A 26,894-nucleotide genomic window follows, 5' to 3' on the forward strand; every position below is an offset into this window, starting at 1 on the left:
GGCCCAAATCCCCAGTGGAACAGGCTTCCTAGAGGCCACAAACGTCCAGGAAAGACCGCAGAGGAGGCGGTAAAAGGAGAAAGATAGGAGAGCTCCCGAGGAATTCCAAGGGCAAATGGAACGGTGAGGGTGCTCAGCCAGCCATGTTTGAGGCATGGGCCTATAGTTAGTATTTTCCTGTTCACCTCCCCTTAATGGATACTCCCCACTGTACAAAAATACACACCAAAAGCAAGAATAAGACCAACAATTATAAGTAAATACAACTTGTATCAATGAAAGTGTTCAGTAAATGTTAACGAGGCCTCTGGTCTAAACTGGTAACCACGGGGCGCCTCGGTGGCTCAGCCGGTTAAGCATCTGACTCTTGATTTCTGCTCAGGTCATGATCTTGCGGTTTGTAAGTTCAAGGTCTGTGTGGGGCTCCGGAACCGGCTTGGGATTCTCTCTCTCCCCGTCTCTGCCCTTCCCCCACCCCCAAATAAAAAACTGGTAACACAATGAGAAGCTGCCAAGGGCAGAGAGCGGCTCACAAAGACCAGGGCTGAGGTGCCAGTGGCCACTCACTCCTGGAGAGGCGACATGGCAAGTGGAGGCCTAGTCTGAAGGGAAGAGGAGTCAGTGATTTCTAGGGTTCACTACACCTCTCGCCTTCTCAGAGGCTAGAGTTCCCTGTGCCTAGGTGCCAACCCTTGGAGGGCACACAGAACCATCACAGCACAGCAGTACCATGCGCTGTGGGGTCCCTGACGGGAACCGCAGACCCTCTGGTCCTCAGAACCCTGTCTGTGAGGGGGTGAAGGTAAAGAGTTGGCTGCTGTTCATCTCCTGCGCTCAGCCATATGTGCTTCCCAGGAGACAGGCCCGAGCTCAGGTGCTGCCCAAAGACAGTCCCCAGGCTTGCTTCCTATCAATCAGGAGGGACGGGTGGACATGGCTGCGAGCAGGTGTCCTGGGGTGTGCACTGCGCTCTGCCTTACACATTCATTTCCATCTTCACTTACATCAATTTGTCCAACAGCTTGATAGTCACCTGATCCTTAATGATACATGTTCAGTGGGTGGGCGCAGGCCTCGAGGGATGGGGCGGAATCCTTCTGTGCCAGGTGCTGGGGCACCAAGGAGGCCATATGCCTGCACGAACGGCAGGGCATTGGGGGGGGGCAGGTTAAACTTGCCAGGGCATGCGCAGCAGAGCCGTCTCTCCTCCTCTGCCCACCGACTTTGTCAGACCCATGTCAGGTATCCTACTTTAGTAGTTTCTGGAATTTCTCTCTCAGACTTGTAGCTATTCTGTCCCCTACCTCCAGGAAACCAACATAAGCTACTCTCCCCACCTGTGTCTAAGACCCAATTCGTTAGGTAACAGAAATATGGGGAAATATCTGCCTCATTATTATTTTTCTGTATTTCCTAGTTTTTCTAGACCAAACAGGGACTACTTATTTAATGATTAATGCAGACTAAAAATAAGTAAAAATGCGTGTTAACAAATACTACCTGAACATCTACTATCTTCCGGCTACTCTACGCACACGATCTTGGTTTGAGCTTCATAACGACGCCTCTACGCACTTTCCACAGAAAGAAACTGCAGCTTGAGGACTTTAGGCAGCACCTACCACCGGAAAAGGTGGTGGGGGTGGGTTCTGAACCACTGAAGCCACGGAAGGCCACAGGTCCGCAATGGTACCTAGGGCGGGCAGGGTGAGGCTGAGCACATTTCTACAATAAGCCTTAACAAAACCATACCTGAGAGATTAAAAGAAACAATTACTTGTCTCCTGTTCTGTATCTCTCAAATTGCCTATAAAACTTTCTCTATATTTATAGAGAAACACAGTTAAGCATCAAAAGGGCAATCAGAAAGAAAAGAGCCCTTATATCCGGCCCTAGAGTCTTACCTGCCATTTCGGTCTCAAAGAACCCAACCAGCGACTGCATGCAGGATAGGACCCAGCGGTCTGTCACGTTGGCACTTTCTTTAACCGTGTTCTCATTGTACAGGAACTCCATTTCTTCCTCCTGGGGAGTGACAGTCACTGAAACGTTCTGTGTGCTTAGGGGAAATTACCACACAGAAATGAATGCTTTGAATCACTCCACCTGAAAGTAGCTCACAACAATCCAGAACCCCATGAACCCCAGAACCCAATGGGCAATTTAAATTTCTGTCTCAATATTTTCCAAATAAGCTCTACACTTGGGATATTACGTCCTCAATGAATTACATTTTTGAGTGAAGTAAAGAAAATCTAGAGGAAAAATATCCCTTTGCACCAAGAAGTTTATGAATTAAAAAATATTCCAAAGTCTTGTAAGTGTAGGATTTAGTTACTTAAAGCTGCATAGCAAAAGCTAGTACAGCTGGCCAGGACTGGATGAAGGTGTATAAACCGAACACGAACAGTAGAAATTTTCTCTGCTTTACTGTCCACTGTACTGAATGCTTTGACTCGCCCCTCCTTTTCCCTTGCAAAACCCTCCTCAAGCTGTAGGCCCATTTCATCCATGCCCCCCACACTGTAGCAACCCCAGGCTGGCAGAGCAATGGCCATGCTAATGGTGGCCCTGATCTGAGGGCCTGATGGTGGAGCTCGTGCCCGGCTGCCAAGCCCAGGAGAGCCCCATGGTGCTCCCGAGTCCCGCAACAGCTAGAGGCCTGCAGGGACCTGCCTACCCTCCATGACTCACAGGGAGAGGCCACGTCAGGAGATGAGCCAGAGGCAGCCAACGGTGAACAGCCAGCCCACCGGAGTGTGGCCTCCAACCAATTTCCGGAAAGGATTAATGCTGCGTGATTAGTCAATGGTATTGTACACAGTAAGGCGCTGGACATAGAAGATGCGTGGTATCGGGGTCTGACCCCAAACGGAGCCCTGAGAGCACAGACAGGCACCCCCGTGCAATGGAGCCTCAGGGGAGGTGGCTTCTCAGACGGGGTAGAGAACCTCCCCAAGGCACTTCCACACACACCACAATCCTGGTTTTCCCTCCTAACAACCCAGTGGGACGCCTCTCACTTTCAGAGCCTGGACCTGGATGCACCACTGAGCACCGTGTGCAGCAGCCTCTCCTCAGCGCTTCCTCACTGCAGGCGGCCGACTAACCTCCACCCCACCTGTCAGCCTGGGGTCCAGAAGGGAGGGCAAGTGGGGGATCAATAAACCTCCAAGGGGACTCCTCTGCAGGGGCCCAGCATGCTGCAGAGGCCAGCTGGAGCCCACCCAGTGCAGACCCCAGACTCTGTGCACTTTCACTGGTGGCCCCCCAACAGCTCTGAGCCCCATCCACAGGGACCGCTTTGTGGTGTTGTCCATGGAGCTCTTTCCTACACAAACCCAAGCTCACACCTTCTGCAGCCTCAGCACGTTCTGGATGAAGAAGCGATAGGCGTTGTACCATGGGAGCAGCACGTCCTTCAAGACATCACGCACACCCTCCTCCTTAAAGCGGAGGTTTTCTGCTCTCACCACAGGGGAGTTGATCAGATACAATCTGGATGAGGAGAAAAATCACACAGAAAAAGAACATAGAAATTAAAACAAGTATTATTATTGGGCATGTTGACAAGACAAACAAGAAAATTAGCATTTTTACATAAAGGGGGAGAATCACCAATACTCTTCTAATGGTCAATTTAAAAGTGACAAAGCTCTTACTCTGTGTAGGAAAACTAGTGAATAACGAAGGGGAGACGTAACCCCTACCAGGATGTGGCACTCGGCCAACCCAGGGGCACCCGCAGGGATTCACAGAAGGAGCAGAGGGCTCCAGAGGACAGAGGCCAGGGGTGCTGCTAAACACCAGATGGGACAGTCCTCACTTTAATGACTGATGTGGTTCTCAGGTTGTCAGCAGGCCCAACGGGAAGTCTAACAGATAACCGGGGGGTGGGGGAGGACACCCCATTCACTGCCCCTGGGCCACACAGCAACTGCCAACGTGCTTGGGCACAGCCCCTGGATGTGTCTCCGTGTCTGTGGCAGGAGGAGGCGGGACGAGACGTCTGTGGTTCCCCTGCCACCCAAACACTTCATGTCCATGACTAGGACTCCTATTTCAAGTGGTGGCTCACATTTCTCTACAAGCTTTTCGATATTAGTTTTTATGTGCTCTAGCATAAATATACCACAGATGGCCCTTCTGAGGAGCAAGTGTAAAAAAGGACTAAATGGCCAAGGAGATGGGAGTCAGGGGAGGGAGGGAGGCAGAAAGCCCAGCAGCCGGCCCGAGAGCAACACAGGCCCAGTTCCCCACAATACCTCTGGGTTTGCACAAACTCCTGTTATTTAGAAAACCACCTTGCGGGTTTGGAGCCAACACCACACCAACGTAACTGACCACGTTACCACACACACTTTTCAAAAGCTAATTATAAACCAAATTAAGAACCACGATCAATAAAGGGAGCTTACATAAAACGACATTATACACAGGACAGGGCAGTGGCTTGTACCTGAGGGCGTCAGCACCATATTTATGGATGATTGAAAGTGGATCCGGATAATTCTTTTTTCGCTTGCTCATTTTTTGGCCATCACTTGAAAAAACAAAAAGGAGATGCCAATCAAATGCGTCACTGTCGCGGTTTACCCTTTACGTATGGTTATAGGTCACTTGCACACTGGAATACATAAATGTAAGTGGCATAATGGCACAATAGGTAGTCTTTACGAACACAGTGGTGAGTCAGTGGAGAAGTTGAAAACACAGGCTCAGCATTTATCCCAGAGAAATGAAAACCTGAATTGGTGCAAAAGCCTGTAACAGCAGTTCATAGTCAGCAACCACTGGGGACAACCCCGTGTCCTCCGGCAGGCTATGGTCAAGCTGCTGTCAACCGCACCCGGAGCACTGCTCCACCGAGGACACAACTCTCCCGAGGAATCTCCAGGGCATTTCACTGAGTGGCAAAGCCAGGCCCTAAGTCATAGAGGGTAGGATTCCATTCACATAACAGAACTTGAAGTGATGGAATCAGAGATGAGGAGCAGACTAGTGGTTGCTGGGGGGCCAGGGGCAAAGGTGGGGGGCCGGGGGAGTCCTGGGACGCCAAAACAGTCTAGTACCTTGACCGTGCTGGTGGGCACAGGGACCTACCTACATGTGTGGTAACTGTGTGCAACTAAGCACACAAGCAAATGGGTACATGTGAGACAGGGGGCTGAACAGGATGGGGCGGTGATGACGCTGGGTCTGAAAAGTGTGACCTGGCAAAGCACACCAGGGCTCTCTGTTACTGCTGCACAACTGTACGCAAATCTACGATTCGATAATGTTTTCAATTAAAAAAACTCCAAAGATGCACAGACAGTAGAGCCAGACTCGCTGTGTGCACAAGGTGACTTTATCATCGTTGGCTGTGTTACTTTGAACGAGTTGCTTATTCTGTATCTCAAACTCCTCAAATGTCCAAATGGGATAAGAAAAGGACCCACGTCAGTTCTGGGGCTCTGATGAGAGAAAACGAAACACTCACAGCAGGGCCTGCACAATGTCTTGCCTCGGAAAACACAAGGCAAGGTATCTATGTAAATGTTTACTTCTTATTTTTAGTAATTTGCGCTTGACTTTTAATGACTACGGGTAATAGAAGAAAAAATAAGAATCCTCTATGACTTTGAAAATCTCTAGAACCCATAGTTCCCTCATGTTAAAAAGACAAAAAAAATCTTTATTAAAGGACCAGGGTACAGATTAAATAAGTACCAACAGTGAATGTACTTTATCACAGGATGCATGCCCCCACCCCCCTCAGGCCTCACTCTCCAGTCTGCCCTTCTCCCTGGGAGGGACTGACACTTGGAGAGAAGTGGGCAGGAGGGGAGGGAAGGTAAGGGAAGAGAAGGGAAGAGCAGCAACAAGAAATGGCTAGACCCGCCCGGACCATGGCTGCTAGAGCAAAGGGCCAGGGACAAGCACCTGCCTGGCCAGGACGAGCCCGTTCACAATCACGTTCCTGAAAGGCGGCTGTCCGAAGAGAGCCGTGGCCAGCACCAGCAGGGTGTAAAACCTGGAAAAAACCCATAAACAGATCAGCAACAACAGAAAAGGAATCTGAGCAAAGGAAAAAAGACTATGTTTATTTATAGTACTAAATTTCTATTTTGGATCAGTTACCCTTATTAATTGTTTATGACAAAGGTTCTTGGCTGGTGACACTGGAAACATTTGGGGGTGTGCTGAAAAACCACACAGGACCCCACTGCAGACAAATCAGGTCAGAAAACAGAAAATGTGACTGAAAGCTAATAAAGTACCCCAGCAGCTGAGGACAGAACTGCCGCCCTCCTCAGGGGCCAGCTGGCAGCCTCTCGGGACCCCTAGACATGCCAGGCTGAAAATCCAGGTGTGTGTGGCCTTAGCATAATGTCACGTGAGGCAGTCTGAGGACAGAAGATGCAGAAGACACTCTCCCCCAAAAGTCAGACAGCAGAGACTAGGAATGCAGATGACATCTTTGCTCTGCCAGATGCCACGCACACTGCTGCCTTGCTAGCTCGCTTGTTCCCTAAACTCCACCACATCCCTGCAGCCACCCTAGTGAGTGATGCTCCAGTGTCACTTCCAACCTGGTTTTGCACCCCAAGACATGACAGGACATGGACGGTTGAGGGTGGACCAGACAGCCTTCCTCTGAAGGTGGGTCAGGAGGTCCTGGCTGCCAGGACAGGCAGCCTGAGCCTGAGGCAGGCGGGGAGAGACGTGCACTGAGGGACCCACAGGACTGTTAAGGGCTGGCAGACATCGCCACCCACTCAGGGACATAACCTGCTGGTGAGGCAGCTGGCCTTCCCTAAGAAGGGCTTTGGACCTGTTCCTAAAGATAAATGGATTGGAGGCTGAAAATGGCACTTTCTGGAACGTTAAGACTGGAATTCAATTTGTGATGTCTATTGCAAGATGTAAAAGTAGAAAATGACACTAATGTTCCTGAAACACTGCTGTAAAAACATTACTAATCAAAGTGGAATGAGAACCTGGGCCAGCCAAATTTCTCATCCACGAGAAGGGAACTCACCTTTTTCTAACCCACAAGACAAGGGTACTGCTTTAAACAGGCACCAGATAAAAACAATGCCAAAAGCCTTCCCCTCCTTGCTTTTTTCCCCCCAAGTCTGGATTTTTTAGAATGTCGATTTTATGAAGCTAGCTTTAACATCTGAGTACTCTTCCAAGTATTCTTTAAATCTGTAGCACCCAAATCATTATCTTACATGTAAGTACTCATTAAACATTTGAGTAGCTTGTTTAAAATGAATAAGATAAGGACATACACTTTGTTTTATATCACTTAATCTTCAAGTATAACAAATCTCTCTATTCCAAAATGTCAATGAAGTAATTCAAACTCTAAAACAGCTTTACTGCAGTGAGAGATCTCTACACAAAAGAAACTTTATTATTTACTTATTTTTATGTTTATTTTTCAAACAGAGAGAGAGAGAGAGATCACGAGAGCATATGAGGGCAGAGACAAGGAGACAGATCTAAAGAAGGCTTTGTGTAGATAGCAGAGAGCCTGATGTGAGGCTTGAACTCACGAACCACAAGATCATGACCTGAGTCAAAGTCAGACACTTAACTGACTTAGCCATCCAGGAGTCCCTCAAAAGACATTGTAATAATATGTTGGGTGGTGAGGGGCAGAGGGCAAGAACAGAGCCTGTCTTGTTTGACACAATCCCTCCAGCACCCAGCTAATCGATGTTAGGTGCTCAGTTAAATACCTTGAAATCCAATAAAATCAAATCAGTAAAATTCTTGAAAGAACAAAGAACATACCATCCTCTGGTTTGGTCAATGCCTTCGGCAATGAAGTCTGCAGGAAATGCATCATCAAACTCCCTCTTGTTTTCAAATGGATAATGAACTTGAGCATAGGGCATGCTGCCGCTCTCGAACCAACAGTCAAACACCTCAGAGATACGACGCAACACCCCCTTCCCACAACGGGAAGGAATGGTCAGATGGTCAATGCTAAGAAACAAAGCAAAGCCACTTCTGTTAGTTTTAACTACAAAACAACTTGCAGTCTAATTACCAAGAGGAAACACGATACCTATCAAGCTTTCATCTGCAAACAGAAACAGTGGTAGTCATCACAGGCTGTCAGAGGGCACTGTGATGCTCAATCTGGGGGTTCATACCATAGTCACCAGACATCCAACTCCAGGACAGAGGCCACCCTTCATGAACATGACCTGAGTCACCAACAGAGTAACTCAGCAAACCAGTACTTGATTCTGACACGTAGCTCTGAGATCTGTTCTACAGACGCCTCCCCAGCACCTAGCCGGGTGCTCTCTAAATGACGGAACAAAGAAAAGCGGACGTTCAGAGACTGACCTCTCTCTGTGGAGATCAGAGACCTTCGCTCCTGACAGTTCTTCAAGCTCTGCCATTGATCCAATGCATACTACCTGTCAAAGCAAAGTCAAAAGGCAGAAGAATCTCAGAGCCAAAGACCACACAGCTTTACTTTACGCAGCATTCACACTTAGTTTTGGAAATCTCTGACTTTCAGGATGGCTGTCAGTAATGTGGCTTATGTCATCAAAGGCTGCAGGTCACTGAGGAGATGAGAGGGCTCCACTATATCAGGAGTCCCTACATGGAGAGCACCTAACAGCATCCACTCAACACGTACTTTTGAGGGTTTACTAGCAACCAGCATAAATGAAATGTCTCGACTATTATTCTGAGGCATCTTAGTTTCTTCTCAGCACTTGAATTTGGCTCTTTAATCTGGAATCTTTCCAAGTCAAAGCTAGAAGTAAATTATTATGCATGGACCGGATCAAACTAATGAGATCACAACACCTCACTCAGGATTGCCTCCAGCTGGGCCGCCCAAGCAGGAACTGCTGTGGGTCTCACCGGGGGTGTCTGCTCCTAGGGAGCACGCACAGCCCTTTCCTTAGCCCTCAGACTTGGCTACCTAACTGCTGTTTTTTTCATGTCTTGTAGTCTTCATGCCAAAGGCCGCCATGGGGTATATCTATAGACATGTATGCGTATTTACACACATAATCACTTGGCTTTATAAAACATAAGGTTGGCAATGCTTTGGTAATTTTTAAATTTTTAAAACTTTATTTATTTTGAGAGAGACAGAGATGGTGTGAGCAGGAGAGGGGCAGATAGTGGGAGAGAGAGAATCCCAAGCAGGCTCTGCACTGTCAGCGCAGAGTGTGACGTGGGGCTTGAACTCATGAAACCGTGAGATCATGACCTGAGCGGAAACCGACAGTTGGATGCTTAACTGGCTGGGCCACCCAGGCATCCCTGGTAATGTTTTTTAAGCCTTCCCTTTACACTGCTATGTAAGGGTAGATTCACATGCTATGGCACAGTGCAGGTGTGGAGTCTCCATTCCGATTATCAGTTACTCACAAGGAGAGAAAAGGGGGTGAGCAACACAGAGTGATAAATACAATTTAAAAATATTTAACAGAAGTAAAATTAAGTTAACTGTCCCTCCCCCCAAATTCTTATTTATATGATTCTAGGAAGAATAAAGAGAAACAGATGAAATAAGAAAGGAGCAAAGAGAAAAGAAATAGTATCAGACACACAAATGAGGTGCTTTAGCAAAAATCAACAGAACGCATGGCCTCACCTCCTCGAAGTCATCACTGACCCACAGGGGGATAGGGGTGCCCCAGTATCTGTTTCTGGAAATTGCCCAGTCACGTGCATCTTTTAGCCAATTTCCAAATCGCTTTTCTCGCACAAACTCTGGGACCCTGCAATAAACAGATGAGAGCATGGTCTAGGAGCTCAGCGTGTGTCAGAGCAGTAAGCACAAATGGCTTCTGTAGGTACATTAAAATATAAACACATATCCTTAAAATGACTGTTATTTAAGGCTCACAGAAAAGAAAAATGCTCCCTCCATATGCCTTATCACAGAAAGGATGCTACTTCTCTTATATTATTTAGATTATTTCACGGTGTTGAAAATATAGAATAAAAAATAGCTACTATTACAGTGTTTAATAAAAGATGACCCTTAGAACTACTATATTTGGGGACAATGATAAGCCAATGCTCCCTACCCAATGACACAGGACATTGTGAAGACACACATCTCACTGCTCACCAGTAACACAGGTCATTGTTCTTCAACAGCTGGTCCACCATGTGCTCCACCCGTACGAACCAGCTAGGCACCGCTTTGTAAATGAGGGGGGTGTCTGACCTGGGGAAGCAACAATGCAGGATGTGCTGGTCAGACTGAGGTGTGCAGGCACCCAGGGTAAGGCCAACTTTTAGTTTCTTACTGACGTCACCACCACCTATTTGGCCTTCTGCTAATACTTGTTTTTATTGCAAATACTAATGCCTATGTCCTTGGTACCGGTCATCTCCACAACACCAAGAAGGCAAAAGTTAATAAAAGATTAAAAAGAGAAATAGGGGCGGCTGGGTGACTCAGTCGGTCAAGTGTCCAACTCTTGATTTCAGGTCAGGTCATGATCTCATGGTTCCTAAGTTCAAGCCCTATGTCACCACAGAGCCTGCTTGTGATTCTCGCCCTCTCTCTCTCTCTGACCCTCCCCCACTCACACTCTCTTAAATAAACATTAAAAAAAAAAAAAAAAAAAAAAAAAGAACACGAAGGGGTGCCTGGGTGGCTCAGTTGGTTAAGCATCCTACTTTGACATAGGTCGTGATCTCGCGGTTCACGAGAATTTAAGCCCCACGTTGGGCTCTGTGCTGTCAACTCAGGGCCTGGAGCCTATTTTGGATTCTGTGTCTCCCTCCTTCTCTGCCCCTCTCTTGCTCATGCTCTCTCTCTCTCTCTCTCTCTCTCTCTCTCTCTCTCTCTCTCAAAAATAGACATTTAAAAACAAAACTGAACAAGAAGGAAAATATAGTTCTGCTGGTGTGTGATAGCTATCTAAGAAATGATGTCAACTTCAGCAAAAAGGAAATGTGGGAATAGAACTTGATGTCTCCAAACATTCCATTTTCACCCACCTCTTCATAGTATGATCTTGTATTCAAACTTGTATCATGTTATATCTCTCACTAAATTCCACCAGGAAATGGTAGAGATCAGTCTCACTTAAAGAAATGTGGCCCTGACACCAAATATTTGTCTACACTGATACTTCTCAGACAACTGCTGAGGAAAACAATAACTACACATATTCATGGAATTCAAGAGGGCAGTTTCCAAACATGAACCCTAAAGGACACAAATGAGGGGAACCCCAGACTGACAAAAGCGGGTGCACACACTACATGTCCCCACAGACTAGAAGCTTGAGCTATAAGTCTTTCCTTTTTCTCACCTCCAGCAGAAAGGGTAGCTGTGAGTGAAGGTGCTAGCAACAAGAAGTCGGCCTTCTTCCTTCAGGGTCCTGATGATGTTTTTGTCAGCATCCTGTTAGAAAAATAAATGCACAGTCATTAAAATATCCTACAATACTTGGTAACACAATATAATTATGTACATTACTACAATCTGATATTTTGATATGTTTACTATGAATAAAAGGCAAAAATGACACATGTATTATAAAAATACCCAGCCCACATTTTGGGCACAGTCTACCTTTAGGTACTTATTAAGCACTTCTACACCACATAAGATAGTGAAGTCTTCCACCAGCAATGGCTGCCCCGAGGCCACAAAGCTGCTTTGGGAGTTACCAATCAGAGCCTAGTTTCCTGCCTTTGAAACTATAACATACTTCCTCTCAAGATACTAGACGCTTACAATGCGGCCGATAATACCTATCTTTATGGTTTTATGTGCTGAAACCAAACCAAATAAAAAAAAAACCAATTTCCTGGAAAAGAAAAAAATCCAGATATGAAGCTACTTAATAAGAAGCTGATTAAACAAAGAAATATGATGAAATCCACACCTTTCTCTGTCCTACAGACACAGACCTTCACATACTGTCCTGTGAAATCTGTCACTTCTGCTGTGAAACAGCCTGAAGCATCCACGGGGCAAATAGGAGGAGAGTCTTTCTGAATGATGCTGAAGTCCATACAGACCCGATAGTCATCCTGGGGAGAATGAAACAGGTTAAGTGTGTTCGAGACAGGAGTGTGGGAAGTGACTGATTCACAAGAGAATGCTCTGTCTTCTGACATACGACTTAATTGACTTTAATTATCCTCTCACCTGAAGTTAATTCAGGACCATTCAGATACCCCTTTACAGTTGGACAGGGACTACATCATCTTTCCAGCCATTACTTCACAGACCCCTATATACAGCAGAGCATCCACTAAGTGAGAAGGAAGAGGACACACATGTACCCCTGGTGAACATACTTGCACAAATACTCAACATTCACAAACTGCACTCAACACTATAGTAAAAGAATCATTCACCACGATCAGGTGGGATTAACTCTGGGGATGCAAGGGTGGTTCAATATCCACAAATAAATCAATGTGATATACCACATTAACAAAATGAAGGGTAAAAACCATATGATCATCTCAAAAGATGCAGAAGAAGCACTTGACAAAATTCAACATCCATTCATGTAAAAAACCCTCAACAAAGTGGGTTTAGAGGGAACTTAATAGTGGCCATCTATGGAAAACCCACAGCTAGTATCATACTAGATGGTGAAAAACTGACAGCTTTTCCTTCAAGATGAGGAACAAGGATGTCCACTCTCACCATTTTTCATCAACACAGTACTAGAAGTCCTAGCAACAGCAATTAGACAAAAAAAAAAAAAAAAAAAAAAAAAAAAAAAAAGAGACACCCATATTGGTAAGAAAGAAGTTCAACTCACTTAGCAGATGACATGATGACCATATACAAAAAACTCTAAAGACTCCACCAAAAAACTATTAGAATAAATGAACTCAGTAAAGTTGCAGGATGCAAAATTAATACACAGAAATCTGATGTGTTTGTATACACTAATAATGAAGCAGCAGAAAAGATAAATTAAGAAAATGATTCCATTTACAATTACACTAAAATAATAAAATACCTAGGAATAAACTTAACCAAGGAGGTGAAAAACCTCTCTGTACTCTGAAAATATAAAACATTGATAAAAGAAATTGAAAATGACACAAACAAATGGAAAGAAATTCTATGCTCATGGACTGAAAGAACAAATATTGTTAAAATGACTATAGTACTCAAAGCAATCTACAGGACACATGCAATCCCTATCAAAACACCAATAGCATTTTTCACAGAACTAGAACAAATACTACTGAAATTTGCTTGAACCACAAAAGATTCCAAATGGTCAAAGGAACCTTGAGAAAGAGTAAAGCTAGAGGTGCTGCACTCCCAGATGTCAAGGCACACTGCAACGCTGTCATGATCAAAGCAGTATGGCACTGGCACAAAAATGGACACATAGATCAACAGAAAAGAACAGAGGGCCCAGAAATAAAGCCATGTTTATATGGTCTATTAATCTATGACAAAGGAAGCAAGAATATACAATGGGGAAAAGACAGTCTCTTTAATAAATGGTGTTGGGAAAAACAGAATGGAGGTTCCTCAAAAGATTAAAAATAGAAATATCATATGGTCTAGGAAATCCAGTCCTGGCTATTTACCTGAAGAAAATAGTAATTCAAAAATATATATGCATCCCTATGTTTACTGCAGCATTATTTACAAAGCAATGATATGGAAACAACCCAAGTGTCCAACAGATGAATGGGCAAAGAATATGTGGTAAATATACAATGGAGTATTTTTAAGCCATAAAAAAGAATGGGATCTTGCCATTCCTGACAACATGGATGGACTCAGAGGGTATTATGCTAAGTGAAATAAATCAGACAGAAAAAGACAACACATGAATTCACTCCTACGTGGAACCTAAAAAATAAAAATCCAAACATACCCAGTATGTGACAAATACAATTTTAAAGGAAAAACTAAAGCACATTTTAAAACCAAGTTTTTTTTTTAATTTATTATCAGTGAAGAAGTCATACTAGTTGACTTGAAAACTATTATGAGTAACTAAAATCTGACTAGTTCTTAAAACCTAGTAAAGAGTATTATTAAGAATGCTTCCGTCATATTCAATTTTGTGATATTCAGGAAGCATTAACTTTACTGGGTGCAACAGTGGCATGGTAGTATATTAAAAATGAAAGTTCTGATCAGTCACAGATGTGTACGGATGAAGACCACGATGCTGAGGATTTGTTTCAAAACCCTCAGGCCTAAGTAGAGAAGGTGTGGGCGGAAGAGGAGGAGGAAGAAGATAAAACGGATCAATGCAGGTGGGTGATGTGAACATAAGGATTTATTATAACATCTCTTTACTTCCGGGTATGTTTGAAGATTTCCATAATAAAAATCTCTGCCAAGGTTAAGTATGAAAGCAAATGATGAATGGAGACAGACTAGCTTCACTCTCACTGACAAAACGATCAAGCTGAGAAGAGTATGTAGGTAGGTCCCCAGTGGGTGTTTTATTCATACACAAGTTACATGAAAAGAATTGCATTTTTGGAAAAATTACTCTGGGCAACATGTAAAATTAACCACACCATCCTGCTTTGAAGAGGTCAAATTCTGTCCTCTCATCACAGTGTTCAGACGAGCACAGTGGAGGTGATACCACCTCTCAGCACTCTGACTGTCACGGTGACCGCACAGAACTGCACACGGTAGAGAGTAGAGGGCACGGTGAGTACATTACGAATGAATGAAAACAAAGAATGCCTTTCATTCAGAAAGACCAAACGGCTGGGGATGCCCAGGATTTAGCTCACCACTTTCAGAGATGAGCTCAGGGTGAAAAAAATTGCAGATGTAAGTTTGATAAGCCATCTTTTGGGGGCAGTGAGCCTGCAAAGTGTTGGGCCCTATGACGTGGGCAAGCATGAGGTGCGCTCGCACACGCACACACGTGGGCACACTCGTGCACACACACGCTCATGGCACACACGAGACCCACTTATGAGAGCTCTACTACTCACAGCACCAAAGTACGGAGCCTGGTGCACCACTCCAGTGCCCTCCTCCTCCCGCACGTAGCTGTCGGTGAGCACCGTGAAAGCGCCGTTCTCCTTGCACTGCAACGGAAAGGTCAGCAGGTGTGGTGAATGGAACACATTTTAGGATTAATTTCATAACGGTGTTTGCGAAGAGCCTGAAAAAACTCCTAACACGCAAAATTATTTTCAGAGATAGGACAGAATAATTCAGACTGGGAAGAAACCTGCTAACTCAATACATCTTTTCTGTAATTTATCACTTAGAAATGAAATAATTATCTAAAATGAAATAATTACGTGAAGAATTATCTGAAGAAATGCAGAGAAAATGTTCGAACTTCCCCAGTCACAAAATGGGGCTTTCTGTGAGTCCTGCTGACCTCCCAGCCATGCCAGCACCTGGTGTGCAGGGTTTTGTGCGGCCTCAGAAAATGTCCCCTAACGCGCCGCACCTCCGGGGTGCTCCCAGTCACCTTTCTGTCAGCCCTGCCACCAGGGCAAACCCTCAAGGAGCCAGAACGGGCGCCTGGAGTGACAAGCTCTGGTTAACGGCGCTGTGAGGCACGCGCTGTCGCAAAGCCAGGTTACTACCCGTGATGCTACAGACCTCCTCCTTCCACCTTCACCCCTGCCTATGTGCTTCCAATACACCGTCTCAGCCAAACCGATCCTCTGCTGGTCTTCCTGTCTTCGTGAAGACTACTCTCAGAATAGATGTTCACACTTAATCGCATTTAATCCAATGATCTTGTGAAAAAGGCACACAGTATTTCTGTGTTTCAAATACATTGATTCTATTTTCATTTCATTGATGAACTAACTCAGAACAAAGATGAAATAGTTTGTCCAAATACACAACAGTGATGAACACAACCTGACTCAAGGTCTTCTGGCTCCAAAAACGATGCTATCTTCAACTGCATCACAGCTCTTTGATTCCTTGGCACTTGCCTAAAACCAAGCTTGAAAAACAGCCAGGAATTTCTCATTGCTGTAACCTACACCACCTGGAAATATTTTTGGTGTGGGAGGACAGAGGCTGATAGGTGTGTCTTCAATAGTTGAAATGTGGAGTGGGAACACGTGTGCCCTTAGCCTGACGTTCGAGTGGGAGCTGTTTTAGCAGCAGACAGCGGAACCCCACGGGGTCCTGTCTCTCGGTCCAGTTCTGGACCCTGAATTGCCAGGGATGGGTGGTCAGTGGTCACCAGAGCTGTAGCACAGCCCCCACAGGTAGCACCTGCCCCCATAGCTCCCACTTAATATTTTAGAACATGTGTATCTTAGGGATACATCAGATGATTTTGCCCCAAGTCAAAGAATTTCTAGTACCTGCCTAAAACTCAGTGAAGGTCCCAGAAATTCAGAAGCTATCTGAGTGGAATACGGACCAAGTGCACATTCCAGAAAGACCTCTGACTGAACCCAGACTTCCCCTCTGGTGTGTTTGGGCCCATCTGCTGAGCACTGAGCTCTCAAATAGGTTCTGGGTCAGAAAGGGTAAGAGTAACTGATTTAGTGAGAGAGTTTCAAGACAAAACAAATCTGACAAGGGATGCCTGGGTGGCTCAGTCAGTTAAGCGTCTGACTTTGGCTGAGGTCATGATCTCGTGGTTCGTGGGTTCAAGCCCCATGTCAGGCTCTGTGTTGACAGCTTGGAGCCTGGAGCCTGCTTTAGATTCTGTGTCTCCCATTCTCTGTCCCTCCCCCACTTGCGCACACACGCTTTCTCTCTCTCTCTCTCAAAAATAAATAGGTGTTTAAAAAATCCGACATAAAACAGAATATGTTAAGATCTATAAGAGAAGAATGTAGTAATGACATTTGTCAGAAGGAGAAACCAGAGGCATTTCAAAAGACGTTTTTCAGATGGTGTCCGAGTTCAGCCTTGAAGTGTGGATTGTACTTGAGCAGCTTAAAGACGACGAAGGATTTCATAAATAGGAGGAAAACCTACTGAAAACAAAGGCAGGAAAGGAGGGAAAGAAAGGGCCAGTCTGACAGAAGCAAAGGATATGTTTAAAGCGACATTATGGGGTGCCTGGGTGGCTCAGTTGGTTGAGCGTCTGACTTCAGCTCAGGTCACGATCTTGTGATTTGTGACTTTGAGCCCCACATCAGGCTCTGCTGTCATCACCAAGACAGCTTCAGATCCTCTGTTCCCCTCTCTCTACGCCCCCCGCCCCCACGACTCATGGGCACATGCACTCTCTCCCAAAAATAAATAAACATTAAAAAAAAATAAAGCAATATTAGAGGACGTGGCTAGGAAGCACATGGGCCAAATGGAGACCACTTGAGAGGAATGAGCTGGCCGACAGCTGCGGGCTCACAGGGAGCACAGGGAAATCCACCAGCAGCAACCTGGAATGAGGAAGAAGGTCATTACGGTTGACCCTGGAATAACACAGGCTGGAACTGCGGGTCTAGTTAAGCACACTTTTCTCCCTAAGAGTGAACGGCAAAAGCCACAAGACACTTATTGACAATTATTCACCAGTCTCCAGGGAACTGAATCAAAGGCGACTGGCGCAGAGGTCACACCTGCTGCCCTGAGTTCCCAGAGGCCTGCTGAGGGTGTCAGCAGCCTCCGGAGCCCTGGGGACAGGCAGTGTTGAAGGTTGTATGGCGACAGTGTGGTGGGGTCCAGCACTGAGGGCTGGCAGGCGGGGGGCTGGGCTGCAGAACAGGCTGGGCCCACAGGGCAGGGAGACCTGTGTCCCTGTCACCCCTGCTTCCTGAGTCCTCTGGGAACTAGGCTCTGGAGCTGCACCAGGGCAACGAGCCCGGAGCCCTTCTTGGCCGGGTGCAGACTCCTCCCTGAAGGCCACCTCAGCCCACGTGTGGTCACAGCTGCAATGGCCTCGGACCAGTGGCATACCTCCAGGGTGATGGGGCAGCTGTCCTGCTGCTACAACTGCGGGGCCAAGGCCACCAGGATGCAGGACATCACCTTTGTGGTGGCTGGTCAATTTTAGATTTTTTTCTTTTTTAGTGAAGACGTTTTCTTTATTCCTCATTCTCTAAGAGAATTAAACACGGGGAAGCTGAGTTTCATAAACAGGCTTTTCAGTACAAGCTGAGATGCCGTTTTCTTCTTTAGCCTGTAAGACACTGAACAAGTATGATTCTGTAAAAATTCGTATGTGCCCATGTCATGCTGCAGCCCTAGTATGTGCAATTATCAATTCAGCAATTGTTCCTGGAAACGCCACATCTGTATTTATAAGTTAGCTGGTATTTTTTCCACAAATGCTTTGTCAGGTTTATGTATTATGATTCTGCTAACCTGATAATAAAGTTGGCTTTCTCTATTCTAGGACAGTATACATAGCAGCAATGGTTTTTCAAAAAGATGTGCTAGGACTTTGTACTTTGTGTCTTTTTGTGGAGAAAAACTTTTTATATATACTTAATGTTTGGGAAAACAAAGTATTCAGAATTGTTTAAACCACCAAAAAATTTTTTCAATGAATACACTACTGGAAAAACCACTATATGTTTTCTTTACAATTTTCTTCTTTTTTAATGTTTATTGATTTTTGAGAGAGTGTGTGAGCTGGGGAGGGGCAGAGAGAGAGAGACAGAGAGACATAGAATCTGAAGCTGGCTCCAGGCTCTGAGCTGTTAGCACACAGCCCAATATGGGGCTCGAACTCACGAACCGCAAGAACTCAAGTGGAACTCACGAACCACTCGAACTCACAAACCTGAGTTGAACCCGGATGCTTAACCGACTGAGGCACTCAGGGGCCCCCTTATGATTTTAATAATATTTTCTTTACTCTTGCTTACTTTAAGAATACAGTATATAACACATATAAAATCCAAAATACGTGTTAACTATTTGTGTTATTGGTAAGGCTTCTGGTCAACAGTAGGCTATTAACAGCTACATTTTGGGGGGAGTCAAAAGTCACTGTACCCAGATTGGCGCTACTGACCCCTATGTTGTTTGAGGGTCAAATGTAACTGGGACATGAGAAACACGGGAAAACACTCAACACACACAAAAATGAAGACAGATGTGAGCGACACTGTGGACAGAGCCCAAATGGCAGAGATCACCTGCATGAATCAAACTCTGTTCCTGAACCAGAACAGAGGTAAGCAAATGTTTTATCCTGGGCTGTGGTATAAGGTTCTGCCAACTAATACTATGTACAGCTGAATATAATTTTCACATAAGGCATAAAGCCTGGTCTGAGGGTGTTGTTCACTATTTTCCTCCAACACATATAGATAGAGATCAACAGGAACTTCCTGCTGACCCTGTTCTTTTATTGGTGGTGGTAGAGTTTCCATGGCAACGATAGCCATGGATTCTCTGTTGGCAGAAAACGAAAACTACATAAAACTGCTTCGTGACTCTTAAGAAAACTAGGTTACCAAATGTATGAACTTTGCCTTGATGCCTAGATTTAAAACCCCCACCTCATCAGTTTCCTTGACATGAACTCTGTTGATTGTTAGACACAAGGTTTTATTCTGAGCACTATCTTAAATTCGTGAAACAAACAAAACCAAAACACCTCCAAACCAATAGATTTCCAGGATGAAAATCTATAAGCAATAAAATCTATAAGCAATAAAAATATATACATATAAATCTTCTCAAACTTAACTGTTTCCTTTCATAACTTAAGAAAAGTATTAAAAAAATTCCTATACAATTTTAATTATTAAAACAAGAAGGGAATACACATATAATTTAACTTTATTACTACCGAGAGACTTTGGATCCCAACACCCACACAAGCCACAGGATACCCACACAAGCCAAGGGATACCCACACAAGCCACGGACACCCATACAGGCGACAGATACCTACACAAGCCACGGGAAACCCACACAACCCACAGGACAACGCAGTGACTCCCACTGCAGGTGCATCAGAACACTCCAGGGACCCAGTGCCCAGCTATGCAGGACCCACATCGGGCAGGTCCCTGAACTCACCTGCACAAAATAGTCAAACAGGGGCCTGTACTTCTTGCCTTTGAGACGGGAACCAGGAAATCTAGAAAAAGGAGAAAGGCAAACTCACAATTAGACTAAAACCCTCCAAGAAACAAAACTGCAGCCACATCAAGTCATCACTGCCTGCTGGTTTAGTTGTTTCGCAGTCATTAATGCTGGAATATGTGGTCTGAACATACACAGCAGGAATATTAAAACCGAACTTGAATAAGAAACCTTTTGGGCAGTAGATGTCTCACCTCTCAAGGTTAAAGAAAGACATACACATATCCACACATACAAATCAGTAATTTGTATACTTACCTTTCAAGGACTTCATAGTCAGTTTCCAGTTTATACAGGGCTGGTAATCTGGCTTCCATTAAAATGAGCAATTTTCCTCTGATGACATCTATGAGAACAAGGGGAAAAGTGGACTTGAGTGACATTCAGACTTCGGCGGAGTCTAGAAGCACACTAGCACACTCCTCCCTCCTGGGGTCCTGTATCACCTGTACCTCTTGTGCTCAGCACTCAGAGAAATGCGGCAAGGACACCAACACACACTGGTTTCCAGACCCAAAGACGACGGAAACAGCAGGTGTGCTTACTGAGCTTCTACTCATTTTAAGTATATTAATCTTTATTTTCTCTGACCAAAAGTCATATACGTAAATGTTTAAAAATCTTAACATTGGGGCGCCTGAGTGGCTCAGTCGGTTAAGCGTCCGACTTTGACTCAGGTTATAATCTCATGGTTTGTGGGTTCAAACCCTGCAATGGGCTCTATGCTGACAGCTTGGAGCCTGGAGCCTGCTTTGGGTTCTGTGTCTCCCTCTCTTTCTGTCCTCCCCCACTCTCTCTCTGTCTTTATCTTTCCAGATTAAACAAACGTTGAAAAAAAAAAATTAAAAATCGTAACATTAACAGGGGCGCCTGGGTGGGTTCGGTCGGTTAGGTGTCCGACTTTGGGTCAGGTCATGATCTTAGTTTGTGAATTTGAGCCCCATTAACAAACCAAGAAACTCACTGAGTAAAAGTCCTCCATAACCTTATCCCCATGCAAGACACTATCATTTGAGTGTCTATTTCTTTTTTTTTTTTAATGTTTATTTATTTATGAGACAGAGTGTGTGTGAGTGGGGGAGGGGCAGAAGAAAAGGGAGAGAGAATTCCAAGCAGGCTCTACACTATGAGCACAGAGCCCAACATGGGGCTTGATCTCACGGACCCTGAGACCATGACCTGAGCCACAACCAAGAATTGGATGCTAAACTGACTGAGCCACCCAGGTGCCTCTTGAGTGTCTATTTCTACGTGTATACTCACATACATCTTATGTGAATGTGTACTTTTTTTTTTTTTTTACTAATTATGGGATAGAACTCAATACAGTTTTTCAGTTTGCCTTCACACACTATATTGTGAACATCTTTCCATATATTAGCACATATTGCCTTTTTCTATTCGACTAAACAGCTACCCAGTACTCCCTTCTGTGGAAGTGCAAGTCATTTTAGCCCATCAACTAAAACTAGGATTTAAGTTGTTTTCAGATTGTTAGTACTAGGAACACTGGGGTAATGAATGCTCTTGCACGTATCTTTGTATCATTATTAGGGTGTTTCTGGAGGAAACTTTCCTAGGAATAGCAAGGCTAGAATAAATGTACAAACACTTAAAATTTAACAGCAAATGGCAAATCACCTTATAAAAACAGACTAATTTAAACTCCCACTTGTAAAGTAAGATATATCCTAAGATTTACTGGAGCCTATGACATATATGCAGTTCACCATTAGAAACACGAGAATCTATGGATCATTGTGAAGACCTCTGCAACTGCTGAAAAGCTGTTAAAAATAACGAACGCTGCCACCCACTAGTTCTGGCTGCGTTGGAGCTTCATGGTCAGTGGAGTCTACATTTTCTGGATAAAACTCAGGACACATGGCCCACCAGGTATGTGGGTCACATGCGGGCAGACAAAGGTCAGGACTGAAGTATCTGCCCAATGGCCCCTGAGGCCGTCAGACTCACTAGAGAGCAGCACTGTCCCCAGGGAGACACAGAGGCCTGGTCCTGCCTAGAGAGGCTCTCCACCCACAGCCACCAGCAGGAGGAACTGCTCCCATCTGTTCCCAAGGCCCAGCTAAGCAGTAATGAAAACACCTGTCTTCTGACCCACGCACCTCCCATTCCTTTCTTGAATCTTTCCTCTGCCTCACAAGCAGCTATGAATCAAGTCACCTGTCTTATAAGGTGCTTACTCTTCTGGCTATGGTTTCCTTTCCATGGCTTCCCCCTCCCTCCATAAACTACCCAAACCTAAAGGAACAATCTTATTTTTTCATAGAAGTCTCCATGGAAAGGGCTTCATCAAGATTTTGGCTCTCTACAAGGGAATATCTGAAAGGCACAAAGTTCTCAAGTTCTGGTATCAATTCTGAGAAACACATATTTCAGTCTTAGTCCCCATTCCTGGCAGAGCTCCTAAAACCCTTGCAAAGTCCTAAGTGCTAAGAGTCATAAAGGTGTCTTTTGTTATGTTAATGAACAGATGTTAGGAAAGCCCCCAAGTCACTTTAGGATTGGAACTTTCACCCCCCCCCCAACCCCCACCCATGGGATGGGGAGAGGGGCCTGAGATTGAGTTCAAACACCAAGAGCCACAAAGCCTCCATAAAACCTCAACAGGATGGGGTGTGGAGTACGTCCAGGTTAGTGAAAGTATCTACATGCTGTGAGGGCAACTCATCCCAGTTAGGTAGGAGACAGAAGCTCCTGGGCTCAGGACCCTTCCACACCTCCCCCTATGTACTTCATCTGATTGTTTATGTGCATCCTTTATAATATCCTTTCACGACAAACCATTGAGTTGTGGGCCGCTCTAGCACATTAATCCAACCTAAGGAGGGGGGTCACGGTCTGTCGGAAGCACAGGACTTGAAAATGACATCTGCAGTTGAGGGTGTGGTGGTACAGGTGCTTCTGTAGGACTGAGCCCTTAACCTGTGGGATCTGATGCCTGATGCTGTCTCCAGGTAGCTAGTGTCTAAATTAGGTTAACTGCTCGGTGGTGTTGAAAACACACATCATGTTCCTAGTAACGATGAGATACCACCTCTCTGAATCTCCAGCTCCTTCCTCATCTGTAACGTGGGCACGATGTGTAAAAGGGTATTACAATCTGAAAACTGTAAGGAATCTTTTTTTTATATCTCTATTTTAATTTTTATGTGCATTTACTTTTTCAACCAAAAATGAAAAAAAAAAAACTTTTAGAGGTTATTTTGACATTCAAGTTCTAACACTTTTTCAAAAACTTCTATTTTTACTCCAAAAAGAAACGTAAGTTTTCCTTCTTTCCCAAAATAAGTTAAATCGATCTTTTCCGTATCAGTCGTAAGTAACCCGGCCCACGCTTACCTTTAATCTTCACGTACTGCATGTCTGGATTAACACACAGGGCAAGGTTACTCGGGAGAGTCCAGGGAGTGGTTGTCCAAGCCACCAAAGACACATTTTCATCTTCCTCCAGAGGGAAAGTTACAAACACTGAAGGGTCTTGTACATCCTGAGATAAAATGAGATAAAGTACCCTTTTACAAAATTTGTAATAATAACACAGAAGAAAAGGGAATTGATTCTAAAGAATAGACTTCCAGAATAAAAACCCGCTGCCATATTTATAAAAAGAAAATATAAAGCAAACAATTCCAAATACATTTTTTATATTCTTCAAAAGTGTTTTAACAGTTACTTTAGTAGTCACAAAAACAACATTTTAAGTACATAAACAGGAATATATAATAGAGATTTCACTATTAGAATGGCCTATTGTATAACAAATCTATAAAAAGTTAGGTCAACAAAATAACTGTTTTAAAAAATAGAGTTATCCTTTATTCCAAAATACAAAAATGAATCATTTTTTAAAGACATCAGTGTGATTTTTAAAAAATTCATTTTGAGAGAGAGAGAGGGAGAGCGGGCATGCACACATGTGGGGGAGGGTTACAGTTTGTGAGTTTGAGTCTCGCATCAGGCTCTACGTGGACAGTGTGGAGCCTGCTTGGCATTCTCAATCCCGCTTTCTCTGCCCCTCCCCTACCTGCGCACGCACTCAGTAAAAGAAAAAAAATTAATAAACAGCCACAAAGCAGAAGAGCTCATTTCCTGACCCAAACCAACTGCATTCTAAATAAAGTGCCCTGAGAAAAAGGAGCTCTACAAATTTCACCTTATTCACATACTAACCACTAGACAAACCTGAAAAAAGTACCAGCCCGAACTCCCGAAATGTCAGCGTCATCAAAAAGAGACCAAGGAACAACTGTTCCGGGAAGGCTGGAGGCACAGCGACCGAACAAAACACAAAACCTATGATTCTCTTTTGCTAAAAAGGACATTAAGGGAAGCATTAACACAATCAACCAACAGATTAGATGGTATTTTATCAAGATCAATTCCCTAATTTCAATTACCTAAGAGAACAGTATGGATTTTCAGAAATATGTACTGAAGTCTTTAGAGGAAAAGGGACATCATGCCTGCCACCTACTCTCAGAGGGTCCCCGTCTTGCCCCTCACCCTAGGAAGAGAAAGATGATGTAAACATGGTGACAGGGTGACCACCACTGAAAGAGAAATGAGAACTCTTGTGACCTTTCCAGTAAGTCCAAAAATTATGTCAAACGTTAAAAACGAAAATAGACCACAGAATGGCCAAGGCAAAAGACAGAACGTGCTGAGTGCTGGCAAGAGCGCTGCAGTACACGCTGGAGGAGTCGCTGGTGCCTCTTAGAGTAGGAGGCGGCCAACCACAGGGCACAGGCCAAGCCTGCCTGTCACCTCGTACAACCCAAGGGCTAGGAATGGTTTTGACAGAGCTGAGCACTTGTGTGAGAGGCCATCCAGCCCACAAGGCCTAAAACACTACCTGGCACCTCACAGTTTGCCAACCCCCATACTAGAGCTGAATGTAGTAGGTACAGCCTACGATTCAGCAATTCCACTCCCGGGTATGTAATCAACAGAAGAGATGCGTGTGTACATGCTCCCCAAAGACAACCTCCGGAATGTTCACAGTAGCACTACTGTAACAGCCCCAAACGGGACATTACCTAAATGCTCACCAGTGGTACAATGGGTAAATTAAATAATGATCTACTACACACAACATAGATGTCTTTTCACAAACATAATCTTGAACAAGAGAGGCCAGACACAAAGAGATTGTAGTGCACGATTCATTCATATATAGTACAGTGTCTAAAACTTTAAAGATAAAAAAACAAATATTTTTCTACACCACAACGGTTTACCTTTTGGAACAGGTGGAAGTACACTCTCCTGTAATTCAGCTTACTTCAGCACAATCTGCTCATCCCAAGAGAATGTACTTGTTTACTTACAGAAGAATACACCCTCTAAAAGCTCTAGGAGCTCACAAGCTATTATGGGGATCTAATATGTAGAAATCTAGAAGCCAAAGAAAACTCCAGCGTAAGTACACAAGGATTTATATTAGAAAATGTTCTCAGCAACATTGTTTGCTGCCATTAAAAAAAAAAGGGCTGGGGAGCTTGGGTGGCTCAGTCAGTTAAACGTCTCACTCTTGATCTTGGCTCAGGTTACGATCTCACAGTTCGTGGGATCAACCCCCACATCAGGCACTGTGCTGACAGTGAGGAACCTACTTGGGATTCTCGCTCTCTGCCCCTCCCCCACTCACACTCGCTATATCTCAAAATAAATAAACATTAAAGAAAAAGGGCTATACCCTTCAAAACAACTCAGATGTCTATCAAAAGGATTAATATCTTGCAATCTATTTGTTACATGAAACACTATACAGCAGTTACAAATTAACTTAAAGCTACATGTATCAAGATGAATCTTTAAAACTTAATGTTTCCAAAGAAAGTCAAGGTGCAGGGTAAGTACAGTGTATGAGATTAGAGATAAGCATAAGGGTCGCCTGGGTGGCTCAGTCGGTTAGGTGACAGACTCTTGGTCTCAGCTCAGGTCATGATCTCGCACTTTGTGGGTTCGAGCCCCGCACTGGGCTCTGCACTAACAGTGTGGAGCCTGCTTAGGATTCTTTCTCTCTCCCTCTCTCTTTCTACTCTGCTTGCATTCTGTCTCAATAAATAAATAAACTTAAAAATCTGAAAAAGAAAAAAGGTAAACATAAGAATGCTATGTACTGTTTACGAATATTTAGGGAGATAGCAAAAGTATTAAAATATGTATGGAAAGAAACATCGAATTCAGCACAGTGGTTACCTATCAGGTTGTAAGAAGGAAATGGAAAAGAGAAAGGTGATGTAAATACATAAATTGTGGACCATTTATTTGCACAGAAACTACAACAAAAGATCCACAACTACAAACATGAAGGACTGTTATAAACACAATATTGAGTGAGAAAAACCAGATACAAATGAATACCATCATAAAAAAAACCAGTGACACCTCTCAATGACATACATGCTGAAGGACATAAACACAAGATGAAGTACCAATTTCTACAAAATAGAGAGGATGTGGTCTAAATTAGACCATGGAGACATAATCAGCAAAACTCATTGTATGAAACTCTACAAGATAAAACCTATTTCCTAAACAATAATTTGCAAGGGGGGGAAAAAAGGGAAAAGCGAAATGAAGAGCTGCAGATGAAAGCAGATCTAGAACACAACTACCACCATGTACAAACCTTCCTTAGGTCCTGATTCAAAACAAAACAAAAAGGAACAGAGAAAAAAAAAGGCATGGTATTTGAGAGACAAACAGAAATATAAACACTGATGATATCCAGGTATTAGATCATTAGAATATTTCATATTCAGGATGACTGATTACTTTTGAAAATGTGATAACGTTATTATGGTAATGTTAAAATAATAACCATTTCTTATGTCTTAAAGATACATAATGGATTGTTTATTGGTAAAAT

At 44.1% G+C, this 26,894-nt stretch overlaps 1 protein-coding gene across 5 annotated transcripts in view; it reads right to left on the bottom strand.

The window, feature by feature from the left end:
* Positions 1–26,894, bottom strand: part of IARS1 (isoleucyl-tRNA synthetase 1) — a 67,299-nt gene that overhangs the window by 24,692 nt on the left and 15,713 nt on the right. For all 5 annotated transcript variants that reach the window (XM_042914194.1, XM_042914196.1, XM_042914197.1 and 2 more), the window contains 14 exons: positions 23,360–23,507; positions 20,255–20,342; positions 19,931–19,991; positions 14,953–15,048; positions 11,911–12,033; positions 11,307–11,398; positions 10,109–10,207; positions 9,626–9,752; positions 8,353–8,426; positions 7,789–7,983; positions 5,930–6,016; positions 4,460–4,543; positions 3,354–3,498; positions 1,905–2,025 (listed from right to left, as the gene is read on the bottom strand). In XM_042914194.1, the coding sequence (XP_042770128.1) occupies positions 1,905–2,025; positions 3,354–3,498; positions 4,460–4,543; positions 5,930–6,016; positions 7,789–7,983; positions 8,353–8,426; positions 9,626–9,752; positions 10,109–10,207; positions 11,307–11,398; positions 11,911–12,033; positions 14,953–15,048; positions 19,931–19,991; positions 20,255–20,342; positions 23,360–23,507 (1,540 nt within the window). The remainder of the gene's footprint in view (positions 1–1,904; positions 2,026–3,353; positions 3,499–4,459; positions 4,544–5,929; positions 6,017–7,788; positions 7,984–8,352; positions 8,427–9,625; positions 9,753–10,108; positions 10,208–11,306; positions 11,399–11,910; positions 12,034–14,952; positions 15,049–19,930; positions 19,992–20,254; positions 20,343–23,359; positions 23,508–26,894) is intronic.

The sequence above is a fragment of the Panthera leo genome, chromosome D4 (genome assembly GCF_018350215.1).
Source record: "Panthera leo isolate Ple1 chromosome D4, P.leo_Ple1_pat1.1, whole genome shotgun sequence".
Taxonomy (NCBI): Eukaryota; Metazoa; Chordata; class Mammalia; order Carnivora; family Felidae; genus Panthera; species Panthera leo.